The sequence below is a fragment of the Pollachius pollachius genome (genome assembly GCF_949987615.1).
Source record: "Pollachius pollachius genome assembly, chromosome: 20".
Taxonomy (NCBI): Eukaryota; Metazoa; Chordata; class Actinopteri; order Gadiformes; family Gadidae; genus Pollachius; species Pollachius pollachius.
Window position 1 is genome coordinate 2,022,488 of NC_136953.1, and position 24,753 is coordinate 2,047,240.

Genomic DNA, 24,753 nt, shown 5'->3' on the forward strand with positions numbered 1-24,753 from the left:
TAGGGGAGGGGTCACCCTGCCCAGGGGAAGGAGAGGGAGGGACCCGGGGAGGGGTCACCCTGCTCGGGGGAGGGGTCGACCTGCCGGGGGAAGGAGAGGGAGGGACCCGGGGAGGGGTCACCCTGCTCGGGGGAGGGGTCGACCTGCCGGGGGAAGGAGAGGGAGGGACCCGGGGAGGGGTCACCCTGTTCGGGGGAGGGGTCACCCTGCTCGGGGGAGGGGAGGAAGGGACCCGGGGGGTCACCCTTTCTCTTATTTCAGATACAGATAAGATCAAAAGCTAACTATAGATGACACCCATGTTTAATTTGGATCGTTCCAGTATTGAGGGGTGTGAGATCATTCTGACATGATACTTTATTTAGAATTACCACACAGAACGGCAAAGGAATTTTCGACGGAGGGAATCAGAGCTCGAGACTCCTTCAAGGTTTTCATGTCAATTTAGAGTCGACTTCCAGCTGATCAGACAGGAGAGGTCAAGAGGAATCCCAGGAATTTAGGGTTGGTCCTCCATCTTAGCACACACACACACACACACACACACACACACACACACACACACACACACACACACACATACACACACACACACACACACACACATACACATATACACACTGACACACACACACACACACACTCACACACACACACACACACACACACACATACAATGTGCAAATCGGTTAGGTCTTTATCACACTTAAAATCATTAATTGCCCGCAACTTATTTATTGTTTAAAACTGAACAAATGTAAGGTTTTCTACAGGGCAAATATCAATATTTGTGCGGTATTCACAATCAAAAACAAGACGTGTCCTTTCGTTAATAAATGCAATAAGATAACAAAGTTGAACCAGATAAGCAAGTATATAAAAACTGTTGGACATATTCTCTGTCCCGAGTAGGCCTATTATGGAATCTAGATGAAAATTGTTCATATATTTTAAGTAAAAAACATCATTGGGGCCAGAAGGCATATTTAATACACATTTAATAAAATTTGAATATGTTTATTTCTAATTCCGTTTAAATCCTGATCTTTTTTTTTGGTCTTTCGATTCACTAATGTTTTTTTGCCAGTAATACAAATATGACTGTGTTAAATACTCCTTCAATCAGATATTTTTTTTAACATCCAAACAACATTAAAGGGGACATATTATACCACCAGGTGTCCCCTTTGGAAAATAAAAACGACCCCACAGAAAAAATGTTTTGCTCAGAGTCATCTTTGTAATAGCATGTCAATGTCCAATAGATGGTGCCATACTCTTCCTTTGTTTTACATTTTATCATAACCCACGCACCATTTATGAATCACATTGAGAGTTTACTTCTACCCACAAGCTGAACTGGGATAAGAAACGGCAAACAAAGACAATACAAATTGAATAACAATGATAAACCCAATCAATTTCTATATACAAAATGTTGTTAAATATTGACCCGTTATTCATCCATACAGGCTCCTATGTGTGTGTATGGCCCGTTATGACTCCAGATAGACTCCTATATGTGTGTATGGCCCGTTATGACTGCATATAGGTTCCTATGTGTGTATATGGCCTGGGCTGCTCACTGTGCTGCTGTCTTTGAGCACTCCTGCACAGATGCGGTTTGAGCGTCTGATGCGGCATGGGAGCCTGAAGGTGATTCTTTACTCTTGGTAGCCTTCTCGTGGGCCCGGTTCTGTTTCTCCCGCTCCAGAGCTTTTTCCATCTCAGTGTAGTAGTCCAGAGCCTTCCGTACAGGGTCTACTATGTGCTGCTGCAGGAGCAATGGAAAAGTAGGATTTGTGAGTAGTCTTTGTCTAATATTTATAAATTGTTGCTAAGTATGGTAGTATGTATAGTATGGAACTGGGAAGTATTTTGACAGCATGTGGCTCAGGAGGTAGAGCGTTCGATCCCCGGCACCTCCTAGCTGAGTGTTGAGGTGTTCTTGAGCTATACACCTGAGCTGGCTGTCCCTTTGCATGTATGACACTATCGTCTTTGTGTGAATCTGTGCATGAATGGGTGAATGTCAGGCAATATTGTGAAGTGCTTTGAGAGACCACCGGTTATAAAAGCGCTGTATAAATGCAGTCCATTTACCATATTTTGTATTGTACTGTAATACTGAGGTAAGTCCTAATAAAGTATGATGTAGGTTGGCAAAATTGAATATATATTTCCATTGTGTTATTTCTTGAAGCAATTTAATCTGAATACATATGACATAACATCTTAAATGGAGTTTAACAGAGATGTGGACTCGAGTCACATGACTTGGACTCGAGTCATGATTTTGATTTTGACTTCATACTCGACTTGACAAAATTACGCATGACTTGCGACTCGACTTAGACTTGACTGCTATTGACTTGAGACTTGACTCGGACTTTGCCTCTTTGACTTGTAATGACTCGACATGTCTTGAGTCAAAAACATTTATTGTTTTAGATATCTAACCTGTTTCCCGCCTAGAGGGCTAGACACCCAAGACGCATTCACTTCCGTGAAGATGGAAAAAAAAAACAGCGAGCAAAGACAAATCTACACTTCAATAATATTAAAAAGAAATTTCGATATTGTTTATACTTTATTCAGAATAACAGTTTTAGTTTCATATCAGCTGCGTTTTGAGTTGGTCCCATTGAAGCCGTCTGGCCAGCCTCTGACACTTAAGACATCGTAACCAGTGTTGGGAAAGTTCACTTTCTTCGTGAACTAGTTCAAAGTTCAGTTCACAAATCCTTAAATGAACTAGTTCAGTTAAACGTTCATAATTCAAAATTTTGAACTAAGTTCACAGTTCCAAAAAATGAACTAGTTCATAGTTCTTTTTTTCAATATGTTGCTGTGAGCTTTTCGTTTTTTCTGGTATTTTGAACATTGAGCCCCCTTTGTGGTTTGTCTAGGATAATATAGAGTGGTTGAATCAAGTATCGTAGCGAAATACGGTTTCTATCGTGTTTTATTGCACATTTAGCGCATTTTGTAAATCCCATTGATTTCTGTTGGAAGACTCATTACTCATTACTCGTTGGCCGGAAACGGAAAGGGGGGAGTGTTCACGTTTGGTTGTAGTCTTTTCGCTCGGTTCTATCCCTACTGATGAGACGGAGAACCGAGCGAAAAGACTACAACCAAACGTGAACAGCCCCCGTTTCCGTTTCCGGCCAACAAGCAATGATTCTATGAGATATTCTAGTCCGCTGAGCTATGAGCCAGAGAGAGCTAACGTTATGGATTGTACATATTTATAATTCGAAATTCGTCTCAGCCTTTATACCACAGATACACTAACGGTCTACAGCATATAACCACGTTGTCTGATTACAGTTTAATTCATTTTCCACAATTGAACAGCTCTCGTTTCGAAGAATAATTACCGCGCCATTTGTTTCAATGGGAATCGCGCTGGTCTATACTTTCAAAATAAAGTGTAAATATTTATAATATGAAATGTAATATGAAAATGATTACAGTTTAATGTAACAGTTAGCTGGCAACACCTCAACTGCAAATGAACCGCACGGAGATTACCATGGCAACCGGTCAAACAACACGGCGATCTGCGCGCGCATCCGCCGTGTTGATAAACAAATAACCCCCCCATTGAACGAAGTTAAACCGAGTGAGCGTGCCGTTCACTGACACCAGAATGAACGAGTTCACAGTAACGTTCATCAGGCAGTAATACAGTACGTTCAGTTCACGTTCGCCCAAAATATGAACGAGTTCATGAACTTTCGTTCAGTGAACGCGTTCAGGCACAACACTGATCGTAACTTAATCATTGTTCAACCATTTACCTTCATTCAAAAAATATAACAAATCTACACACTCGTATCTTCAATAATATCTAAACTGAATTTTGATATAATTAATGCTTTCTTCAGAATCACAGTTAAAGTTTCATATCGGCTTCGTTTCAGTTGGTCTTATTGATTTATGTTGACGCTGGAGGTGAAGACGTTCAGCAGTGTTGCCAGATTGGGCGTTTTTACCGACCTATTGCAAGTACTAACGGCTGCGGCCTGCTGCAATGCAATGGGAGGCGGGGCTTGACCGTCCAGCAGGTCAAGCCCCGCCCATGACACACGCTTGCCCCGCCCATGACACACGCGTCACATGCCAAGCTCTGCGTAGAAGTTCAGGGACAGTCGGGATTTCGGAAACTCAGGATGGAGGATATTGCGTTTTTGCAAGTATTAAATAGGTAGATTTCATCAAGGAGAAATGATGTCGGTGAGTGAAATTACGTTGCTACAATAAATGCATTAAATGAAAAACTTTATTCACATCTCTCGACTCGACTCGTGAACAATCACTATGTTTTCATTTGAAACGTCTGACATGCAGTGAAATGTCTCTAGTGGGATGTTTTGCACTAATTGCACAGGGTGTCCGCGCATCCTTAAAAAGTCTTAAATTTGTTACAAATGTCATATGCTGGTCTTAAATACTGTTGCTCAAGGTCTTAAATTTGTCGGGGCAGGACTATATTTTTTTATTTTTCTCGTGGGACTTTTCAGGAAGGACATGTAGAGAGGCTTCTTTCTTGCTAGCTGCATATATAAACGATTATCTGCGTGCTTGCTAGCTAGTCTGCGACAATGGGTAGGTGCAAATTCAAGGACAGTTGGCTGGAAGACGTCCGTTTCCGGAGTTGGCTCGCGTCTGTTGCCAACCCCCACCATCGCGTGTTTTAGGTCTTAAATTTCATTCAAGGTGGTATTAAAAAGGTCTTAAAAAGTCTTACATTTGACTTGCTGAAACCTTGCAGATACCCTGTTGCAATGATGTTAATTACAATATATTTGACTGGGTGAGGTGCACCATTTTCTGTATTTGTTCTTTCCCACTAAGCCTGTACAATAGGGGGCAAGCTATTCTGTAACTGTATGTTCATGATCAATAATACAGTTTCCTTTAAAGGAAACATTCATTGTGTGTTTTCTTCATATTGCATTGCAATAGCCTGTTTAAAGCGATCATATATGCAGCAAACAACTAATCAGCACTGATACTATATGCTAATAGATAAAGGAGTGACAATACCACAGTAAATGCTTTGAATTTTTCTTAAGATATAGCTGTGCAGTATTCTTAGGAAAAAAGGCATATGAGAGAAGGCTCATTACAACTAGAAGAGACATATGACTTTTATAGATATACTTTTAAAGACTTGAGACTTATAATAATATTAATGCTAATATGCCTTGTGTATCTTGAATCTAATGGTCACTTGGTCTTCTGTTTTTGTTCAGCATCCGACCCATTTCCGAGCCAGCGAGGAGCCAGTTTTTCCCTCAGGGGAATCATATAACTGTCTTTGTTGTTCCTTTAAGACAAGACAGCATCACAGTATGAAAAACCATATGAAAAACCATTTAGATGCAGCAGTCCGCCACGGAGGTATTGTCACTCTTTGTCACTCTTTGTGTGGTCTACAGAAGCACATACTGTACTTGTGTTAGGCTGTCAATAACTCTAATGTAATAAATATTTTGTTTTGCAGAATACCGTATCTGCAAATGCAGCTTTAAATGCAGAGACACTCACCATTTTCACTGCCTCACCTGTGAGACAACTATCATAAGAAGGAACCATTTCATTGCTCACTTGAAAGTCTGTTCTGTAAGATCTGTTCCCAAGAGCCAAAAAACATCCACCGTGAGCCCCGTAGCACCCACTGTCACGGAGAGCCCAATAGCAGCCACTGTCACGGAGAGCCCCGTAGCACCCACTGTCACGGAGAGCCCCGTAGCACCCACTGTCACGGAGAGCCCCGTAGCACCCACTGTCACGGAGAGCCCAATAGCAGCCACTGTTGCTCAGAGCCCAATAGCAGCCACTGTCACTGAGAGCCCTGTAGCAGCCCCAGCTCCCGCTGATCAGCCACAAATACATGTGCGTGGACAAAAGCAGTTTAAGATCAAGTGTGTACACTGTGGCCTTCAACTCAACAGACGCAATTTGAGGGTGCATATTAAGAGGAAACACCCTGGGAAAAAAGACATCACCGCTGAACGCCATTTAAGCTTGTCAGTGTATTGACCCACAAAATGGTATTTTTGCTGTTAAAAAAACATTCACTGGTCCAAGCAATCCAATTCATGTAATTAAAAAAACATCCGGCACAAACCTACAAGTTAGGTGTGAATTGGACTTGTGCAAGGCCAGTGCTGAGTTTGCTGAAAGAAGCAATTGTTTGGCATTTGAATGTGATCACCTGCGGTCACTCACATATTGCCCACCTGGTAGTGTCACCATTGCACTTGAGGAAAACATTTTAAACCAAATGGTCCAGGAAAGGTGGTTTGGTGTGGCCAAAAAACAAACATGCCAGCAACTACAAACAGAAGCAAACAATAAGGGAGTGCCTCTGTCGTGTCTGGTTAATATTGGAGGACCATGCAGCAAAATCTTCGTTTCTGTATATGAGCCGCGCATTTCTTACTATAGTAGATAAGGACGTGTGATGGTGTCATATGACAGCAACAAAGTTGAATGGTGCTGCCCATGTGCAAAGCCAAGGCAGACATGCACCCATAAATGCATTGCCAAGTGGCATTTGTTTCAAATAACCCCAAACCTTTTTAAGAATATCCCTGATGTTGAAGCCAATGAATCAATCGAAAATGCTACCGAGGATGTGGAACAACTGACACAGGAACAAGCGCAGTATCCACCTGAGGATCCAGTGTTGACCAAAATGGTCAGATACATCTTCCGGAAGAAAATCCCTGCTGATCTGCCTCCCGATCTTCTAAAGTCAAAAAATGACTTTCCACAACATTTGATTCCAAATGAGAACAACTGCACAGAGTGCACAGGCCTGCCACAACTTGGAGAACCGCAACTTATCACCTCCCAAGCCAGAATTGTGACTGTGACTGAAATAATAGAAGGTTTTATTCTCCTCTTCCTTGTTTTTCATAAACCAATGCATATTTGACGGTTGTGGCTTACATAACCCTGTGTGATGTTAAAAGCAGCGCAAATAGGTGTATATTACAGTTTTGTGAAAAATGTACAAATTGGCTGAAACAGCCTGAAACATTTATAGTAATGAATTTTAATATTACATGTTGTCCACAGCATGCAGCAAACATGTATAATTCAAACTGATTGAAACTATGCTGACAGATTCACATTTTTTATGCTTGTGTGTTTTGTTTTTCTATCTAGGAATATCCACATACTGCAAGCATTGCTCTACCTGTGGTATGGTCTACCGCTACCAGGAGTGGAGGGATGGAGTGCATAACTTTGATGACCATACTATTCTGTCATTGCATGTTTGTGTATTCCTTCAAAACTCTCTCCAGGTAGAAAACATTTGTACAAAGTAAAATTATTTCAGAAGCCTTAACAAACTAATAAAAGACTGATTTGTTTTACATTTGAAATTACTTTTTATAGACCCACCAGTCCATTGGAAGCGCAGTAGATGTGCTGGAAAGGACCTGTGGAAAATCCTTCCCGTCCAAACAGAGCATTTTGAATGCATACCTCCATTATGAAGCCATGACAGATCACACATATACCTATTCATGTGTGTCATGTGGTTACCATCCTGTCACAGTTGTCATGGATCTTCATAAGAAAGGGGTTTTCAGTATGCCTGGTAAGCAAACACTTTACATCCTCGTCTTTATTTTTCATTCCCGACATTTTAATGAAGTTTGTACTCCTGTCTGTCATCTGAGGCTTGTTGTCATGCCATGGTTGTTGTTGGTGTTTGTTTTTTTGTTGTTGTTTTTTTTTTACATCAGAACAGATTGCCCCCTGGGGGCTAATAAAGTTGTTTAAACTTGAACTTCATGGACACTGTTTGCCTATAACTATTTATTACACTTGGAATTTGTTGTTCTGGTTTTTATTTCTAGTAAGCAGCATTGAGCAACCGCCCCCTGATTATGATGGAAAAGTAAATGTGGAGGAGTTCTGGGAGTCAGTGTCCCTGGAAATGGTCAGTCGTGGACTGGTGCCAAGTAAGTATGCTGTGAAGATTTTTCTGCTTATCCACTTCCTTTTTCCCCACATCACTTCCTATTTTCTTTCTTTCTCTCTGGTTGGTTGGTTGTTTCACCCTTAGATTTTTTGATTTAACACACCTACACTCAAGACAGCACCCCTTTTACTCTCTATTTTCCTTAACATGGGGTGGCAGATCTGGTAACCATTTTCTTTAGTTCATATTTTACCTAGTTAATTTGAAGCTTAATTAACCCCATAAAGACATAACGGTTAATTGATTAGTTTAAATTTAATCTTATGTTACCGGTGTTGACACCCTGAGTGTTTTTCCTTTCCCCTTTTTTCACTGCCATAATCCAGATTATTGAAATAAAGCTATTGAGAGTGAGGTCAAGTGTCTTGGTCATGCAGTATGTACTTACATTTTCTAAAATGTTCCTGCAGGCAACAGGCAGAACCCTTTTGTGGTACGACCCAGTTTCCATAATTGGGCACCATGGATTGGTCCACAAACGAGAGGCTCAGATGTGGTCTTGAACACTGAATTCAACAAAATCCATCAATCAAGTCACCCAAATGAAGCAGCGGAGTTCTTGATTACAGAGGAAAGACTCACTGATGAGATTCTCAAACTTAAGGTATTCATACTGTAACATATTTTTTAAATAGGTAAGCTCATTGTTGAATCGATAAGGACCATAATATCTTCTATTAAACATCTTAGATGGGAGCTGTGCGTAGTCTTTGCAGGGAATGTGGCATAGACTCCAAGGGCTCCAGGATGGACCTAGTTATGAGGTTGAGAAAAGAAATGCAGGATCGCTCAACTTATGATAAAGTGTTTTCAAAGGTCTGGGGGGCCTCTGGTGAGTTGATTCATTTTCACAAGTATTTCCATCAGTATTGAATTAGTTTTTACTTTGAATATACTCCTAATGATGATAACCTTCTTTCAAAAGGTGGATGGGCTGTTGTCACGTGCCCCTGCGCTGTTGTATATGGTGTGAAGTTTAACTTGAGAGCTGAGAGCCCTCGAGACTTCGCTGATTTGCTGCTATCGATGAAACACTTCCCCAATGTGACTTTGTATGACTTCGCAAGAGGACTTGCAACACATACAAACATTAGGAAACCACAGTCATTGCCTTTCAGTCCTCACGAAGGTAGACTGATGGATGCTACTGAGGAGAATATCAGATTGGCCTCTGCAGGTCATGTGAAAGTCAGCTTGCCATGGCTAGCATCAAAGAAGCCAGTACCAGATGAAGGCGGCCACCCTCTGACTGGATCTAAAGAACATTATGCTCTTTACGACCGCTTCCATGAGGCAAACACAAAGGACAAAAAGGATGTGTTGCGGAAAATAGACCTTGTTTCTGAGTTATGTGGCTGGGTCAATAGCCAATGCGCAGAGCAGCTCTTCAGTGGAATGAGGAAGAATAATCATTTTTTAAATATGATGACACCCTCTAACCATATATTCCTAATGAGAAACCTTTTGCAACATTACAACAATCGACGCAATGCAAAAAGGATTGATGACATGAAGAAAACATTGGGGAGTCAACTGGAAATACAGTTGAACTCAAATGGGCAAACAGTTGCAGGTATGTAGTTGAACAGTACATCGTGGCTTTAAGTATTTTTAATCCAGTTAGTACAGTATAGGTAAATGCATACTGGTGTGATCTTAATTGTTTCCCTTGACTATCAACAGCAACAGCCACGGCCACACCATCAGCTGCTCTCATCACAATACAGTCGGCTGCTCCCATGACCAGGCCACTGACTGCTCCGACACCGTCAGCTGCTCTCATCACAATACAGTCGGCTGCTCCCATGACCAGGCCACTGACTGCTCCGACACCGTCGGCTGCTCTCATAACTACACAGTCAGCTGCTCCCATCATCACACCGTTGGGTGCCTCTGAGAGCATGACCACTTCCATCCCCATACTAAGTATGGATATTAATGCATTTTGTAACAAATGTAGATTGTTCCTACATGTATTATGCTGCCATTCAGGTAATTGGGCTTATTTTGCAGGTCGTTTTCAATAGTGCAATGAAAATTGTGTTGGCATCAAGCACATGCTCCACACAACTGTTGGAAGCAGTGTGACGGACATCCAGGTAAGAATGAAGGCCAGGTTCTATAGGTATCCATATGTATTTCATATATACTACATTAAACAAAGTGTTTATTGTTTAATTGTAATAAAGTAATTCTGAAATTGTTTTATGATTTGCCATCTGGTGCTATTCATGCTGTCATTTTTCAGCTCAACAATGTGTTGGATATCCAAAAACCAAAGGATGAGGTTATAGGTGTTGTGGGCCCCTTTGTTTTAAGAAGGCTGGACTTCCTGGGACTTGGGTTAAACAGAGAAGTGGAGGCAAATGTTAGTACACTTTTTTGAGTTATTTGACTGTCTTCCAGGTGTAATGGTCTATAATTCATCAAACAATACAATGTTCTTCTGTTACAGATCATCAACTGCTGTTTGTGGCTGATGTCACAAATTGCAGGATCCAGGGTATGCATGTTTTTTTTGTTATGTAGTACAATATTTGATAAGTGAATATACTTTTTTAAAGATACATAATAGAAACTTGTCCTCTTTGCTTTACAGGGAAAGGCCGTTTTTGCTGTAGATGGCTATGTCATTTCCACGTGGAAACAACCCTTCACTGCGATACCTCTTCTTGCACGGCCAGTAAGTTTTTACTTTGCCTAAATAAACAATGAAGTGATCTATCTGTTGTACCTACACTTTTATTGTATTGAACGTGTACATATTGATCACCTGTGACTAAGGTTAGGTGTTTTAAATGTCTTATGAACCCCAGAAAGAGTAGCTGCTACCAGGTGTAGCAGCAAATGGGGATCTTAATCAAATCAAATCAAGTCATAAACTACAAGCTGTTGTTGTCATGGCGATGATGCAGGTTGACGCAGCCTCCAAAGACTGCATCTTATTCCCAATATGGATACCGGGACACTGGATACTAGGCGTAAGTGTTAAAGGTGTTAGATCAGAGTGCATGTATTCATAATAAATTTGTACTATTTTATCAAATTGTCACATCTTAACATCTTTTTATTCCACTGGACAGCCACACAAAAGCATAAGAGTTGGTCAGTTTTTATCACGACTGTGTTAATATGAAAGCTGTGCTTATGCAGATGTCATAATTAAAAATGTGCTTCCATTGCCGTGTTATTAAATATTTTACAGACCCTCCAGCCTAAACAACGGAAGATATGTGTGCTTGACTCTACCAAGCCTACGGGTTTTGGAGATTTGAACTATTTATCAATGCTCAGGTTTCCAGTCACTGCGTCTGAAGTTCAGGAACCGTTCACTGTTCCTATTAGAGTAGCATATTTTGGGAACCGTTCACTGTTCCTATTAGAGTTGCATATTTTGTGAACCGTTCACTGTTCCTATTAGAGTAGCATATTTTGGGAACCGTTCACTGTTCGTATTAGAGTAGCATATTTTGGGAACCGTTCACCGGTCCTATTAGATTTGCATATTTTGGGAACCGTTCACTGTTCCTATTAGAGTTGCATATTTTAGGAACCGTTCACTGTTCCTATTAGAGTTGCATATTTTAGGAACCGTTCACTGTTCCTATTAGAGTTGCATGTTTTGGGAACCGTTCACTGTTCCTAGTAGAGTCACATAATTCTTGTGCAGTGTTGTAAGGGAGCGCTCATAGACTGTATTGTACATGATTTATCTGTCTGGTGATGTGCTCATTTTATTTGTGGTGGCAATCTGCAGACCTACTGTTGACACAGAAAAAAAGATGATCAATAGTCATTGCAGATGTCAATTTATTCAAAACATATAAATATCTATACATATGTAATGCTGAGGTTCCATGTACTCTTAAGTTATTGCTAGGATACAGACAAAAATCCTGAGGCACTGACAATCATATCAGGAGCATTTCATCAATTGTCCGTGATGGATTCACTAGTAATGCGGTGGAGATGTACACTGAGGATGGTAGAGGCTACTCTTACATCTTAGATCAACCATTTCATAACAAACATCTTGATTGACAAAAAAAACAGCTGTGAGTGGCTCCTCTGTCTTTGTTGCATGACTGAGAGATTGATAGATCCATCATACCCACAGCCATCAGGCTTTTTAATTCCCTTGCAAATGGTAGATGAGCTGCAAGACAACTGAATTTCTGTTTGGGGAGTAATCAAGTCACTCTTATCTTATCTTGTTCCAAAATTATAAATGGAAGACTAAGTTTGGAGTCATGTGTTTAAAATATTGCCCACAAATATCATGTCACATCCTAACATAATTTCATGGTGTGTTGTGTGTTGCTTTATGTTTTTTCGTAGCTCAATTGCAAAACAAGTAATACCTGGACCATGGACATTTGTCAATAAAAAGGTTAGGGCTGTTCTTAAATTTGATATGCCCTGTGAAATGTGCTATGTATTTACATTTTACTATTTAATTTATTTAAATAAATGAATTAATATGTAATCTAATTATTATTATTTTTTCTTTTTCAGAATGTCCCAACACAAGGAGCAACCCTTGACTGTGGTGTCTTCATGCTAATGGTGAGTTCTGAAGTTAATGAAGTGGTGGGATTTTGCACCTCATCATCAACACTTATAGCGTACACAGGCCCCAAGAAAAAACTAATACGATAGTCATACTTTGAATAATAATGACTTTTTGGATTGCAGTATGCACTATACATGGCACTGGAGTGGCACTTTGACTTCTCCCAGGTGAGAAATATTTAAGTGTGAGTTACTAATGGCCATACTGTATTTAAGGTTTGGAATTGCAATGACATATCTGTCTGCATCATCTAATAGGGAGATATGCCACATCTGAGGAGGTGGTGGTGCCAGCTCCTCCTGGAGAACATCCAGCAATGCATGTGTGTTTTTATTCATGTATTTATTAATTTCTTCTTTTTTTTAATCTTTTCTTTTGGGAGGGTTGTTTTTCACTGGTCTGATATCTGAATATTTTCTTTTAGGAAGAAGAACTCCCTCCATCCCCCACAATCCTTCACAGCCCCAGCCCATCAGCTGCCTGAGTTCGAGGCCAAAAAGGAAAGGTACTGTACAAAAGTGACTGTTAAATCAGGGTATGAACCCAACCGTGAATTCTTGTCCAGTACTTTCTAATTTTGTTTGTTAAACGTTTCTCAGTTTAAAATGTTATATTAGAAGGATCTAGTATAATTAATATGAAATATAATATAAAAATGTAATATGAAATAATATGAAAATTTCCACGTAGGAAGAGAAGACGGTTGCATGAAAAATTAACATAATAGTAATTACTCACCCTTTAAATTGTTTTATAAATGTCTTGCATTGTTCTATAAATGTCTTTTCCAAAAGAAAATATAAAAATGTAATGTTCATTATTTCAGTTGCCACCTCTAGTGTTGGAGGATATTTTTGCACTGGTTGTCCTCAGTGAAGGAGACGTGGCCATCCTGACCCTCTCCCTCGTTTGTCACCACTTCAGAGAAGTGGTGTCCACCAGGGTTTTTAGGAGGAAGGCACATTTTCTGTGGCTGAACAGTAAGATTTTGAAACACCAAACTCATGTTATACCCATAAACCGCACTTTTTTCCAAGTTGAATGAATTGGTCAAAATTGTCTTACAGGTGTGGCATCTTGGAGCAGGTTCTCGGCAGGGTATCGAGCTGAGTACTATAAAATGTATTCACTTGATACGTGCAGAGAGTGTAACATTACATAAAAAAAATGCATTCCAGGTAAGCAAAATGTTAATATGATAGATATTTTTGTTATTACCTCCAGAGATTGTAGTAGAGCACATTTTGAAACATTTGAAATTGTCAGTAATGATATTCAAGATAAGCACCAAATTCTAAAAATTAAGTGGGGACTCAAAAAATAACTCTTAATAAATTAATAAATCTTTTATTTACCCACAGGCTACGCAGGAAGGGGGAAGAGAGGGGAGCTGCAGGGGATTTACAGCGAGAGCTCACACCCGGCCTTCTGCCCCAACTTCTGCCAGATGTGCTTCCCTGAGTAGAGTTGTGAATTTATCGGTGAGTGTGTCTTATCTCAAAACATTTTTCAAAGCTCTGACAATATTTGATTTTTTTCATCCTTCATGATACGAAGCCTGCAAGGCTAGTTCAGGCAGACGACTCATGCTGCGCCCATCGTGATGAACTGATCAGTCACATGCTCTCCTCATTCAAATAAGGCGTGCTATTTAAACCCCCCCCAGCTTACCTGCTCATCCCAGGCTATGCTGCTGCTGCTTAGATCTTGCTGCTGCTGCTCCTATGGGGTTTTGGAAACCCACCTCCTACCTAGCATCCACCTGTGGGCTCTGTTTTTATGTTTCCCGATGGATGGGTCTGCAAAGCAGATCATTAAAGGAACGAATAACCAAGGCAGAGCCTGTCGCCAAACCTGCTGCAGCTATGCTCAAGGATGCCTGTGCTGTGCAACCATGCTCAAGAATATGCTACGGCAAATCGAGTAACATGTTATGCTTTCCTTTCAGGAGGGACAGAGATGACAGGACATGACCCGCTCTCATCATTCATGCTTCATTTATTTGTTTTCTACTGCTTATATTGGTCAGTTATATGTTGATATGTTTAACAGGCCAATAAATGAAAATAATTTTCTTGAGTCCTTGAGTCATTTTATCTGTAGTTAGATGCTGCAGATGATTTTTCAGTCTGTGGTGGCAAGATTGTCGTTTTCTTTTCTCATTCTGCTGGTGAGGTGGCATCAGACACAAGGATGCAAGGCAAAAAAACTGGGAAAACTACTTGGTGGTGGAGAGATGTACACTGAAGATGAGAGGCCATTCAGAACAACCACCAGGATCATCCACTTCATAACATCTTTATGGATCAAGAAAAAAGGCATTGAAATAACTTGGTCTGCATGAATGCTGCACCAATATTATATGTGTGTATACATATATATATATAGATGTATATTTTATTTTTTTTGCCTGACCTACTGAAACATTTCTTTTGGTAATGATTTGCATTATTTGCTATCACTGGCTTTTTCCAATCATCTATCATTATGATATTCCATGAAAAGGGTTGCACTTTTTTACTTAACCAGTCAACTGAGAACCACTGCCCTTGATTACCTGGACAAGTCCCAAAATACACTCCACATAAACGGGCACATACAGTAACAAAGGCAGTGACACATCAATACAGGTCATGATGCTGTATAGGTGAGAAGGGGTGAAAAAAAGTTTTTCAAGGTATGTTTTTTAGACTGATGCAGACCTACATCATTGGAAGATAGTAAAATTATAGAAAAATTATATAATGCTTTCTTTGATTGTTGCACAGTCTAATTTTTATAGCCTATATAATTGATGTAGCCTATAAAATAATCACTCACTTCTCTGCATTTTGCTGTTCTCGGGTTTCCGTTAATGACAAACAATGACAAACCTATCTATTAATAGCAAAAACACAATATGTCGCTGCAAAAGACATTGCAAAGACAGTTTTTATAGGGTAGTAGTAGGGGAAAATCCTCCCCAGGCGCTGTTTCTACTGAGTTTCCGAAATCCCGACTGTCCCTGAACTTCTACGCAGAGCTTGGCGTGTGACGCGTGTGTCATGGGCGGGGCTTGACCTGCTGGACGGTCAAGCCCCGCCTCCCGCTGCAGACGATTGTATTGCAGCAGGCCGCAGCCGTTACCCACTCCACCTATTGGCCTACGTTTTGAGGAAGTTCAAGCAGTGTTGCCAGATTTGGCGGTCTTCCCACGCTATTGGGCTACTTTTAAAAATATACGATTTCACCGCATGCGCATATCATAACACTTTTGAAGACAGAAACAACGAACATATTATAACTGTATTGATAAGAAATGACTGTACATTAGAGTGATATGTTGAAATTATGATCAATAGCCTAATAATGACATTATTAAGTAAAAATAAATGATGACTTGTTCCAAGACTTGAAAAAGTTTGTGACTTGGACTTGGACTCGACTTGGCTTTGGTGTGACTTTGACTTGGACTCGACTTGCCTTTCCCTGTCTTGACTTGGGACTCGACTTGGACTTGACTGCTAAGACTTGGGACTTGCTTGGGACTTGCCAAACAGTGACTTTGTCCCATCTCTGGAGTTTAATCCTTTACACCACTAACACAAACCACTAGCCCTGTGACAGATGCCTTGGAAGAATGTTGTTCCAACAAAGATAATGTCTAGCCATCATCTCAACAGAATAAAGGTTTAAAACCCTGAACAGACTGTAATTACCACCTCAGGCATAAGCACTAAACACACAGACTGTTTAACGCTTATGCCTGCCATTTACACATTCAGATGAGCTATATTGCTAGCTAATGTTACATTGATCATACCCGTAAAACCAATAATGGCACAGGCGTGTTTGTCTGAACAGCATAGTGCACTGGCCTGTATTAAAGGCAGTCCATTATAGAGTCAGAAGTTTATATTGTAGTTATATGAATATTAACTCATATGGATTTATGTTAACATAATAGCTTCCGGCAGCCCACATTTATAACGTTACATAAGAGTTATAGATTATTAAAGCTGCTATAAGGGCCTACCTCCAGACAGGGGAAGAGGTTGGCCAGCTCGATGAAGAGAGGCAGGAGGACAAACCGGATGAAGCCGGTCTGAGAGGAAGGCTTGGTCACCTTGTCCCGGTCCATGAAGGGCGTGACCGGAAGTCCCTCCAGCTTCTCCATGTCGCTCTGAGGAGGACAGCAGCAGGAAACCAAATCAGAAACAACCCGCTGTCTAAAACTAATTCAAACCACATTCATGCTTCTGGGAGACTTCCTGTCCGCATCCAAGTGCCCAAGAGCAAGATGCCATTAACCCTACCTGCTTATAAATGATGTGAATTCTTTGAATACCTTTGTAACTGGTGATGGACATTACCTGGTTGTAGAACTCCTGCAGAAGACAGTCCAGCCACGGCTCGGCCACTTCCATCGGCCTGGCTTCGTTGGAGATGTCACTCACTTTGATCAGGATCATCATCAGCTGTGTGGATTAAGAAATACAAAACCACATTAGATCAGGACAAAAACACACTCCATTAGATGTTTCCACATAAATTCCTCACTGTTATTACCACATCTTTGTGGTCCTTGTTCTTAAAGTCAAACACAGGCAGGATCGTCTTGAACTTGCTGAGGATCTCATTGTGTCTCGTCATGTCAGTTGCCAGGATGCATCTGTATTGAAGGAATGACCACAAGCTGGAGGAACAGTGTTACACAGAAAAGTGTGTTTGTCACTTTCAATCACATACATAGGCTACAGACAGACTTACTTAATGATTCCTTCCCTTATCCGCTTGTATTGCTCTATCGTCAGATTTCTGAAGATGTTGCTCTCTGTCTGTGAGGGTGAAGAACAGTGTGTAATCAGTGTTTTAAGAGTGTGTAATCAGTGTTTTAACAGTGTTTAATCAGTGTTTTAAGTGTTTAATCAGTGTTTTAACAGTGTGTAATCAGTGTTTTAACAGTGTGTAACCAGTGTTTTCACTGTGTGTGGTCAGTGTTTTAACAGTGTGTAATCAGTGTTCACAGTTTTTAATCAGTGTTTTAACTGTGTTTAATCTTTGTTTTAAATGTGTTTAATCAGTGCTTTGATCCAGCTGCCCAGGTCTTACCTTCTCCAGTATCTCAAAGGCCACAGCGGAGTGATGGTTCTCCAATGGAGAGATGTCATTGTAGCGCAAAGCCAGCTCAGTCCGTGCATTGATCTGACAGTGTGAAAAATTCATTGTAGGGGGAAAGAGTACAACATACTGTTGCTCCATAGGCTAAATAGTAATTGACATAAAGATCAAATGGGGATTACTTTAATAATATAGAATGCAGTTGAAACAGTTGAAATACATCTTAAAAAACACATACATATTGTACATCCAGTGACAGATTTCCATAGGGGTTTTGTTTGCAGAAGTAAGCTTTAATATTCAGAAAGAAAACCCTTAATTTCTGATGACCTCTACATGTGGGTCAGGCTATGAACATAAGGTGGCGCTGAAGCAAAACATTGCAGGATTTCACGTATGAAAACAGTAATGGTTTCCACCATAACGGGAAGGTACCTGATAGGCGTTGTTATACCCGGTGTGGTCGAGGTCATGACAGACAGCAGAGGTGAGCATAGTCAGCAGGTCAATACTGTCTATCTTACTCTTTAGGTCAGTCATCCAGATGAGCCCATACATCTGGAGAAGGGAAAAAAGGTGCAAAATCTAAATCAGATCAACATCTGCGGATAAATATCATCAGACACTAAACTTAGGGCGCTCGATAAAGTAGTGGTTCGGGTGATCATTTTGGGTGTATGGGTCCTGAGTTCAATGTCCACACAGCCATATTGGAGGCATACCTTATATCTGAATTCACTGTAAGTCTTTTGGATAAAAAGTCGACTCAATGATTTTTTTTAGTAATAGTGGTATATGGTAGAATAATACCTTTTTTAGTTCAGGTAAGTTCATTTTTCTTCAACTGAACCTTATTATTCCCAAATGCAGCAGATCAACGGAAGCCACTTCAGTATCTTGCTTTAAGTGCTCATTTGGCTAATCCCTATTGATCTGGCACAAACACCACTCAGCCATTGAGGTGATCAACAAATTGAGCAATTTCTTGAGAGACCACAACCAAAACACACCTTTATTAGTCAACGTACACCCAATCATCATTCAGCTGAGGCCACACACACACACTCACCATCTGGGTGACACAGAAGCAGTGTTTGAAGTTGTGGAAGGGGATGTTGTTGTATCTGCGGTACACTTCAAACAGGAAATGTTGCAGGACCTCAGGCTCGATGTTGAAAGTGGCTATGAAGTCCAGGTCTGTGTACATCACCTGAAGAAGTACCATGATCTCTGCGTCCTCCCATTGCCTGGGGATACACGTGTAGTTCTGGGATCAATCCCCAATGCCATTTCTGAGCGCATTATGGCGTTCATGGCCGTTAATTGCCCATATCCCGGGTGGACGCAAGGACTCATGGGAAGGATCGCGCTCTGTCTGGGTGGTGTGGGTGTGGACGTGTGGAGCTCTGTCTGGGTGGTGTGTGTGGATGTGTGGAGCTCTGTCTGGGCGGTGTGTGTGGACTTGTGGAGCTCTGTCTGGGAAGCGGTTGACTGCGGTGAATTTTAACGCTATTAAGTATTAACTCTCTAACCCCCACCTTCTCCTTTATGCCCTTTCTCTGTATCCAATTACTAACCCTGACCTTCTCCTTTATGACCTGTGTCTATATCACCTGTCTAACCCCTACCTGCTACTTAATGACCTGTCTCTATATCCACTGTCTAACTCCTACCTGCTCCTTTTGACCTGTCTCTAATGCCTAAATCCTCCTTAAAACTCTCTCTCTCTCTGTGTTCACCGTCCAACCGTCCTGCTCCTTAAGGACCGTTCTCTCTTGTTTAACAACTGTAATAGGGAACAGACATTTGCCATTGAGGGCTTTTCTCAGGCTTTTTTTTTTACTCTGAGTGGAAATTGTGACATTTAAGATAGCTTCAGCGTTAAAAATGCATTTTGATAACATTTCTCGCAAAAAAATGGTATCTTTAGTCAATGAATGTACATGATGTTTAGTATGTTAGTCAACGCAAAGTTTTTTATTGTCGCCATGGTGATTCATAAGGATGCTGCTCAGCTTGCATCTTGTTAAATCAAATTCTTTGCTTTATGGTCATCTGAGCTGTTCAGTGCTATTTTATGTAAGTGATGGTCTTCCATATTCTTTTTTAGAGTGACCCAGGGTCCATTCCAACGGTTCCTTAAATACATTTAATTTATCAAGATAATTATGACAAATAGAGCTTCTTTAAATGTTAAGAAAGAAAAAACATTCTCAAAGGCTACTAAAATTATCAACAAGGGGGTAATACAATAACAATAAGAGAAGCAAACAATTATTGTATGTGGGGGCACAGAATGACTTCGGAGTGAGATAGATACGCCTAATAATAAATGTACAACATTTTAATAAAACCAATGTCAACCATTTTGTTTTGGCAGGACAGAACTTTGACATACGTCATTTATTGCAGGTTCTTCCAACGCAGTCGATAGGGGGCTAAACATGCATATTTTAGATGACCTAAACAATAAACCTATTATGTTGGAGATCCCATTGGTTCAACTGGATTCACCAGGGTTTGGCTGGTTTTTTTTGAACAACGTAAGACTGCAGCATAACAATTTCTGACAAGCCGTGGCCAAACTGATCTTCTTTGCGTAGCAGAACACTCGTCTCATTAAGCTAGTCTAGACATGCCATAATTGACAATAAATGATGGGCTCACATTGAAACACTGTTGAAATGAATTAACATTCTGATTTTTTCAGGAACTGTTACAAATTAGGAAAGCAAGTCAACTATATTCATTGCATTCCTCCTTGTACCTTGCATGGGATATTTGGTGTCTTCATGTAACCCATCACAGAGCAGTGGAACGCATGAGTCTTAATAATAATTTTAAAAAAAAAGTAACAATTCAGACCATTACAGTTTAGATTTTAAATAATTGTTACCAAAAACCAACCCACCTCACACCTAAGACACTTATTTAAAAATTGGATGATATGTGTACTACGGTGACATAACACCCTGGAAAAAATTAGATGGTTTCTGTCCTAATAATACACGCGTTCTTATTGTCTAGTGTACTTAAGCCAACATCTGCATTGGACAGAGCTTGAATTCTGTATTTAGGTGCAGAGACTAATCAAATATGATCAAAGCACACAACCAATTGCCTGAATTGATCAATTAGTTCACATACATCCCATCTCTTCTTATGCCGTGACATAATCAGAGTCGACATCCGTTAAACAAGGATGATTGTATTGTAAAACCAACAATATACTAAATAAACAATATACAAATAACTAGGTAAAATATAAAAAAGAACATCTTTTGTGAAATGCAGCAAATCTAACTAGGAAGGAAAAGCTCTTTTCGTCAGAGGCTAAATTAACACTTTATCTATCTAGCTCCTGGGTTTTTTGGTTAAAACACAACGACATCAGAACAAATGAATAAAACAACCAATTAAAATCTGCGTACACTTCTCTTCCTATCCAACAAGCAGAGCATTCAAACACAGCGCTTCGTAAATTAGACTTCCTTTTGATTTGCATACCCTTTAGGGCTCCTATTCATATTCGTATGGAGAGTGTGTCTTGGTTCACTTGAAAAGCAGGGGAGAGCTACCCTAGCCTCTTCATAAATTCATCCGAGGTACTGGGAACCCAAGCACAATTCTCTCTCTCTCTCTCTCTCTCTCTCTCTCTCTCTCTCTCTCTCTCTCTCTCTCTTCTCTCTCTATTGAGGAGACAGGTGCAGCAAAACAAAACAACAAGCATACACACACAAACATCATTGATCATTTTAAATGGTCTGTTTTTACTCACCAATTATCAAAGGACGGGGTCTTTAAATACTGTCTCACTTCTTCGGAAACCTCAAGAGAGCTATATAGATATGAAACACAAAGTTAATAAACTATTAGGACACTTACGCTGGCTAGCAGCCATATAATATCGAAACGGTAGCTGGTGGAGGAAACTAAATGTTGATTTATGGCTTCTAGAAGATATATTGTAATATTTTGAACTAGTTCAACAACACATATCTCCATTGGTAAGACAGATAAGTATATCTTGCCTCATCTGGAGAAACTTGTCCCGTACGTGTTTGACCTGATCACAGGTTTTGAGTAGAGGTCTCTTGTGGTAGAAAGGGGAAGGCTTGTGTGGTCCCTCAGACAGCTCCTTGAACAGCCCCAGCCAGCTGAGGTGCTCCACACTCTTTGTGGAACATAAACACCGGGTCAACTAACCTGGCGTCGCCTCATGAATGAGTTAATATGTACTTAGGTATTCTGTCACAGCAGACATGGATGACATTAAAAAGAAGAAGCAGATCAAAATCTAAAAGAAGAAATTGAGAAATGTAGATGATGCTAAGTTTTGGATGATAAAACCATACCGAATATTCACTGTGGTGGTTGGCTTCTGTTTTCCCCATTCAAACCAAGATGAAAATAACTCACTGGACTGTACTGTTTTAGTTACATTAGTTAGTTACATTATATATATATATTTTTTTTTATTTGAGTTAAATATAATCTAATTAAAAAGATAAAAAATATATATTTAAATAAATAATGTTGGCTATATATATGACTATAATCTACTGACTATAAACTATAATCGTCCATATTTTATATTTTATAATCATAAATCAAAATGCAACCATACAACAACAAACCTAGAAGCTTTGACATTCACCTCCAGTTTCTCCCGGAACAAGTCCACCTGTTTCTTCATCTCGTACACGACTGCAGGCGTCTCCACCGCCTGGGTCAAGATCTTCTTCTCCAGACCCTGCAGTCTGATCCATCAAACGCCACTTCAATCAAAACTACAGAACAGAAGTGCAGGCTTGCCACTTTCACAGTTGACCAAACCATTTATTTAAAATACAAGTATGAACGCTGGAAATAATTGATCAATTGGTAATATCCATTTGTATGAATAAACGAAAGGACAGAAGCAGAGGCAGAATTCGTTCTCTACAATTTATATATTCTAGGGGTTGACACTAAGGTTTCAAAAGCACTTGCCCATTGGGCAAGTACAGGTCATGTTCGACTTGCCCAAATGTCATGTTCACTTGCCCAAATTAAAATCAGAATCGTGAACGGGGCCCTTTTTGCCAGGCACCTGGTCTGGTTTTGGAGAGCTCATCCTAGCTCAGACTGAAGCTGAATGTTAGCTTCCACACATGTACGTGTGGTTAGATTGTTTTGCAATTGAAATATTCAATGTGGATACTACTTGGTTAAAGTGAATAAAGCTGGAACACGTCATAAGTGGAAGATTACATTTCCACCTGAAATAACTATCAGTTGGTCATTATTTTTCTTTTCCCTTTTCTTGAAACACACATTGGATTTTAATGTAAATCAAACTATTTTGTTAATTAAAAAAGTCCCTGTGTTGGATGCATAGTCTGAGAAGCCTCCAAGTCCCAAAACACAACAGTACAAAAACAAAATGGGCCTACCTTTTCTCCATGGTGGAGAGGTCAAATCCGAGTGCCACAGCAAGCTCCACACCTACAGTATATGTACGAAGAAAAGACAAAAACAAAACCGTCAGAACACCGGCTTTAGCCTAGGTTCTTTCTTTGGCCTTTTTTTACACCTAGTTAGCAGCCTTATTGGTTCTATTGTTAAGAACCAGTAATGCCGCTCGGTGCCAACGATAGAGATACCTAACAGCTCACTGGTGCAGTCTGCGGCCACCACCTCCAGCTTGTAGCAGGAGCTGGGGTCGTTAGGCTCCAGGAGGGGGGAGATGTTGATGAGGTTGCCCTTGGGGTTGTACAGCTTCAGGATGTCGTGGGGTCTTGCCTCGGCCGCAGAGCGGAATAAGTCTAGACAAAAATGTGACACAAAGGATACATAAATGGTATGTCATGATATTGTTATTGTTGTGACGATGTATAGGCCAAGGGCCTGCTTATAAAATGTTACAACTATTTACTATTTAATCTTGGATCATTATGATTTAATTTGATGTGATGTTAAATGGACTGTACTACAAATGCTAACTATTTCAAGGCTATAATCTGATGCGGTGCATCAAATGGTGACATTGGTCTTAATATAAATAACATTTATATAATTTAAAAAAAAATCGAGATATAATAAAACAGTAAGTATATCTGAACCGGGAGGGCTTACGTTTGAAACGCGACTTAGACTTCAAATTTAACTGAAAGATATATTCCTGGAGCTGTCAGGAGCGTCTGTCTCAACTGGACCACCTCCTCCCTTTAGAACCCACGGAACTGGTCTCTGTGAAATTACTCAAATATTCTCTTCCATGTGCAATAGTGGACTATTTCCATATCGCGTTAATAACACCAAAATAAGACCAATGAGTTTTTGTTCTAGTTTATGCTGGTTTGACTCGCTGTCGCGTTTGGATTTAAAATGGGCACAACCTCACATGAAGTTGAATGCTAGTTATTTAAACATTAATATTGGGTGGTTTTGAGCTAGGCCTACAGACATATTTAATATTTGAAGAAAGTGTTTATTTTATTCTGAGCAAAGATTAAATTTGACAGGTTTTTTATTCCTTGAACTTCTCTTTTAACACCGATAGAAACACCATGATATGGAGCTTACATGTATACACCAAAATAACACGTTAGAAGTGATCTGTGAGCGTTGTTATTTTACTTACCTTTTAAGTCCTGCGCTGGACAATCCAACGGGAGCTCGGCTCTCTCGGGCCTCCCGTTCACCGTGAAGTAGATGACCTTCGTAGCCATATCAGGTGCTGCTGATGCTGCTGTAAGTTGTGAACACAAAGAGCGCGTCCGTGCGTGATGAGGAGGACTTCCACGGAGCACCGCCCTCCTCCTGCCCCCTCCTAGCTGTTGCTTATAGTCCTCCGTAAAGTGCTGTACGTAGACACAGAAAGCCCTCTCCGTTGCCGTTAGGGGTGCAACGTACACAAAAGTCACGGTTCGGTACGTACCTCGGTTTTTAAGTACGGTACGGTTAATAGTTAAGGGGAAAATGTAAAAGAAAACTGCTTGTTTCTCAACCCGTAGATAAGCACCAATAAACTTGGTTATGGCATTTACATTTCTGAATTCCCAGACGGGTTGTTTAAATAGTG

General features: G+C 40.3%; 2 protein-coding genes across 3 annotated transcripts; one reads left to right on the plus strand and one right to left on the minus strand.

The window, feature by feature from the left end:
- Positions 1 to 11: 11 nt before the first annotated feature.
- Positions 12 to 24,400, minus strand: LOC307091274 (high affinity cGMP-specific 3',5'-cyclic phosphodiesterase 9A; the record flags this gene model as incomplete). The annotated part of the gene is made up of 15 exons (XM_079758224.1): positions 12 to 206; positions 1,616 to 1,774; positions 16,603 to 16,749; positions 16,940 to 17,044; positions 17,136 to 17,238; positions 17,337 to 17,404; positions 17,679 to 17,771; positions 18,123 to 18,245; positions 18,757 to 18,934; positions 21,466 to 21,525; positions 21,719 to 21,861; positions 22,345 to 22,447; positions 23,123 to 23,174; positions 23,345 to 23,494; positions 24,313 to 24,400. The coding sequence occupies 15 exons, from the start codon at positions 24,398 to 24,400 to the stop codon at positions 12 to 14; spliced, it is 1,767 nt and encodes a 588-aa protein (XP_079614350.1).
- Positions 10,032 to 14,581, plus strand: LOC307091423 (uncharacterized protein). 2 transcript variants are annotated; one of them, XM_079758397.1, is made up of 14 exons: positions 10,032 to 10,113; positions 10,263 to 10,382; positions 10,470 to 10,517; positions 10,614 to 10,697; positions 10,930 to 10,995; positions 12,353 to 12,404; positions 12,530 to 12,580; positions 12,710 to 12,754; positions 12,845 to 12,909; positions 13,012 to 13,092; positions 13,414 to 13,567; positions 13,655 to 13,765; positions 13,949 to 14,068; positions 14,536 to 14,581. In XM_079758397.1, the coding sequence occupies exons 1-6, from the start codon at positions 10,072 to 10,074 to the stop codon at positions 12,398 to 12,400; spliced, it is 408 nt and encodes a 135-aa protein (XP_079614523.1). In that variant the 5' UTR covers positions 10,032 to 10,071; the 3' UTR covers positions 12,401 to 12,404; positions 12,530 to 12,580; positions 12,710 to 12,754; positions 12,845 to 12,909; positions 13,012 to 13,092; positions 13,414 to 13,567; positions 13,655 to 13,765; positions 13,949 to 14,068; positions 14,536 to 14,581. The 2 variants fall into 2 exon arrangements, with proteins under 2 accessions (XP_079614523.1, XP_079614524.1); XM_079758398.1 differs by lacking the exons at positions 13,414 to 13,567; positions 13,655 to 13,765; positions 13,949 to 14,068; positions 14,536 to 14,581 and adding an exon at positions 13,278 to 13,297.
- Positions 24,401 to 24,753: the final 353 nt, after the last annotated feature.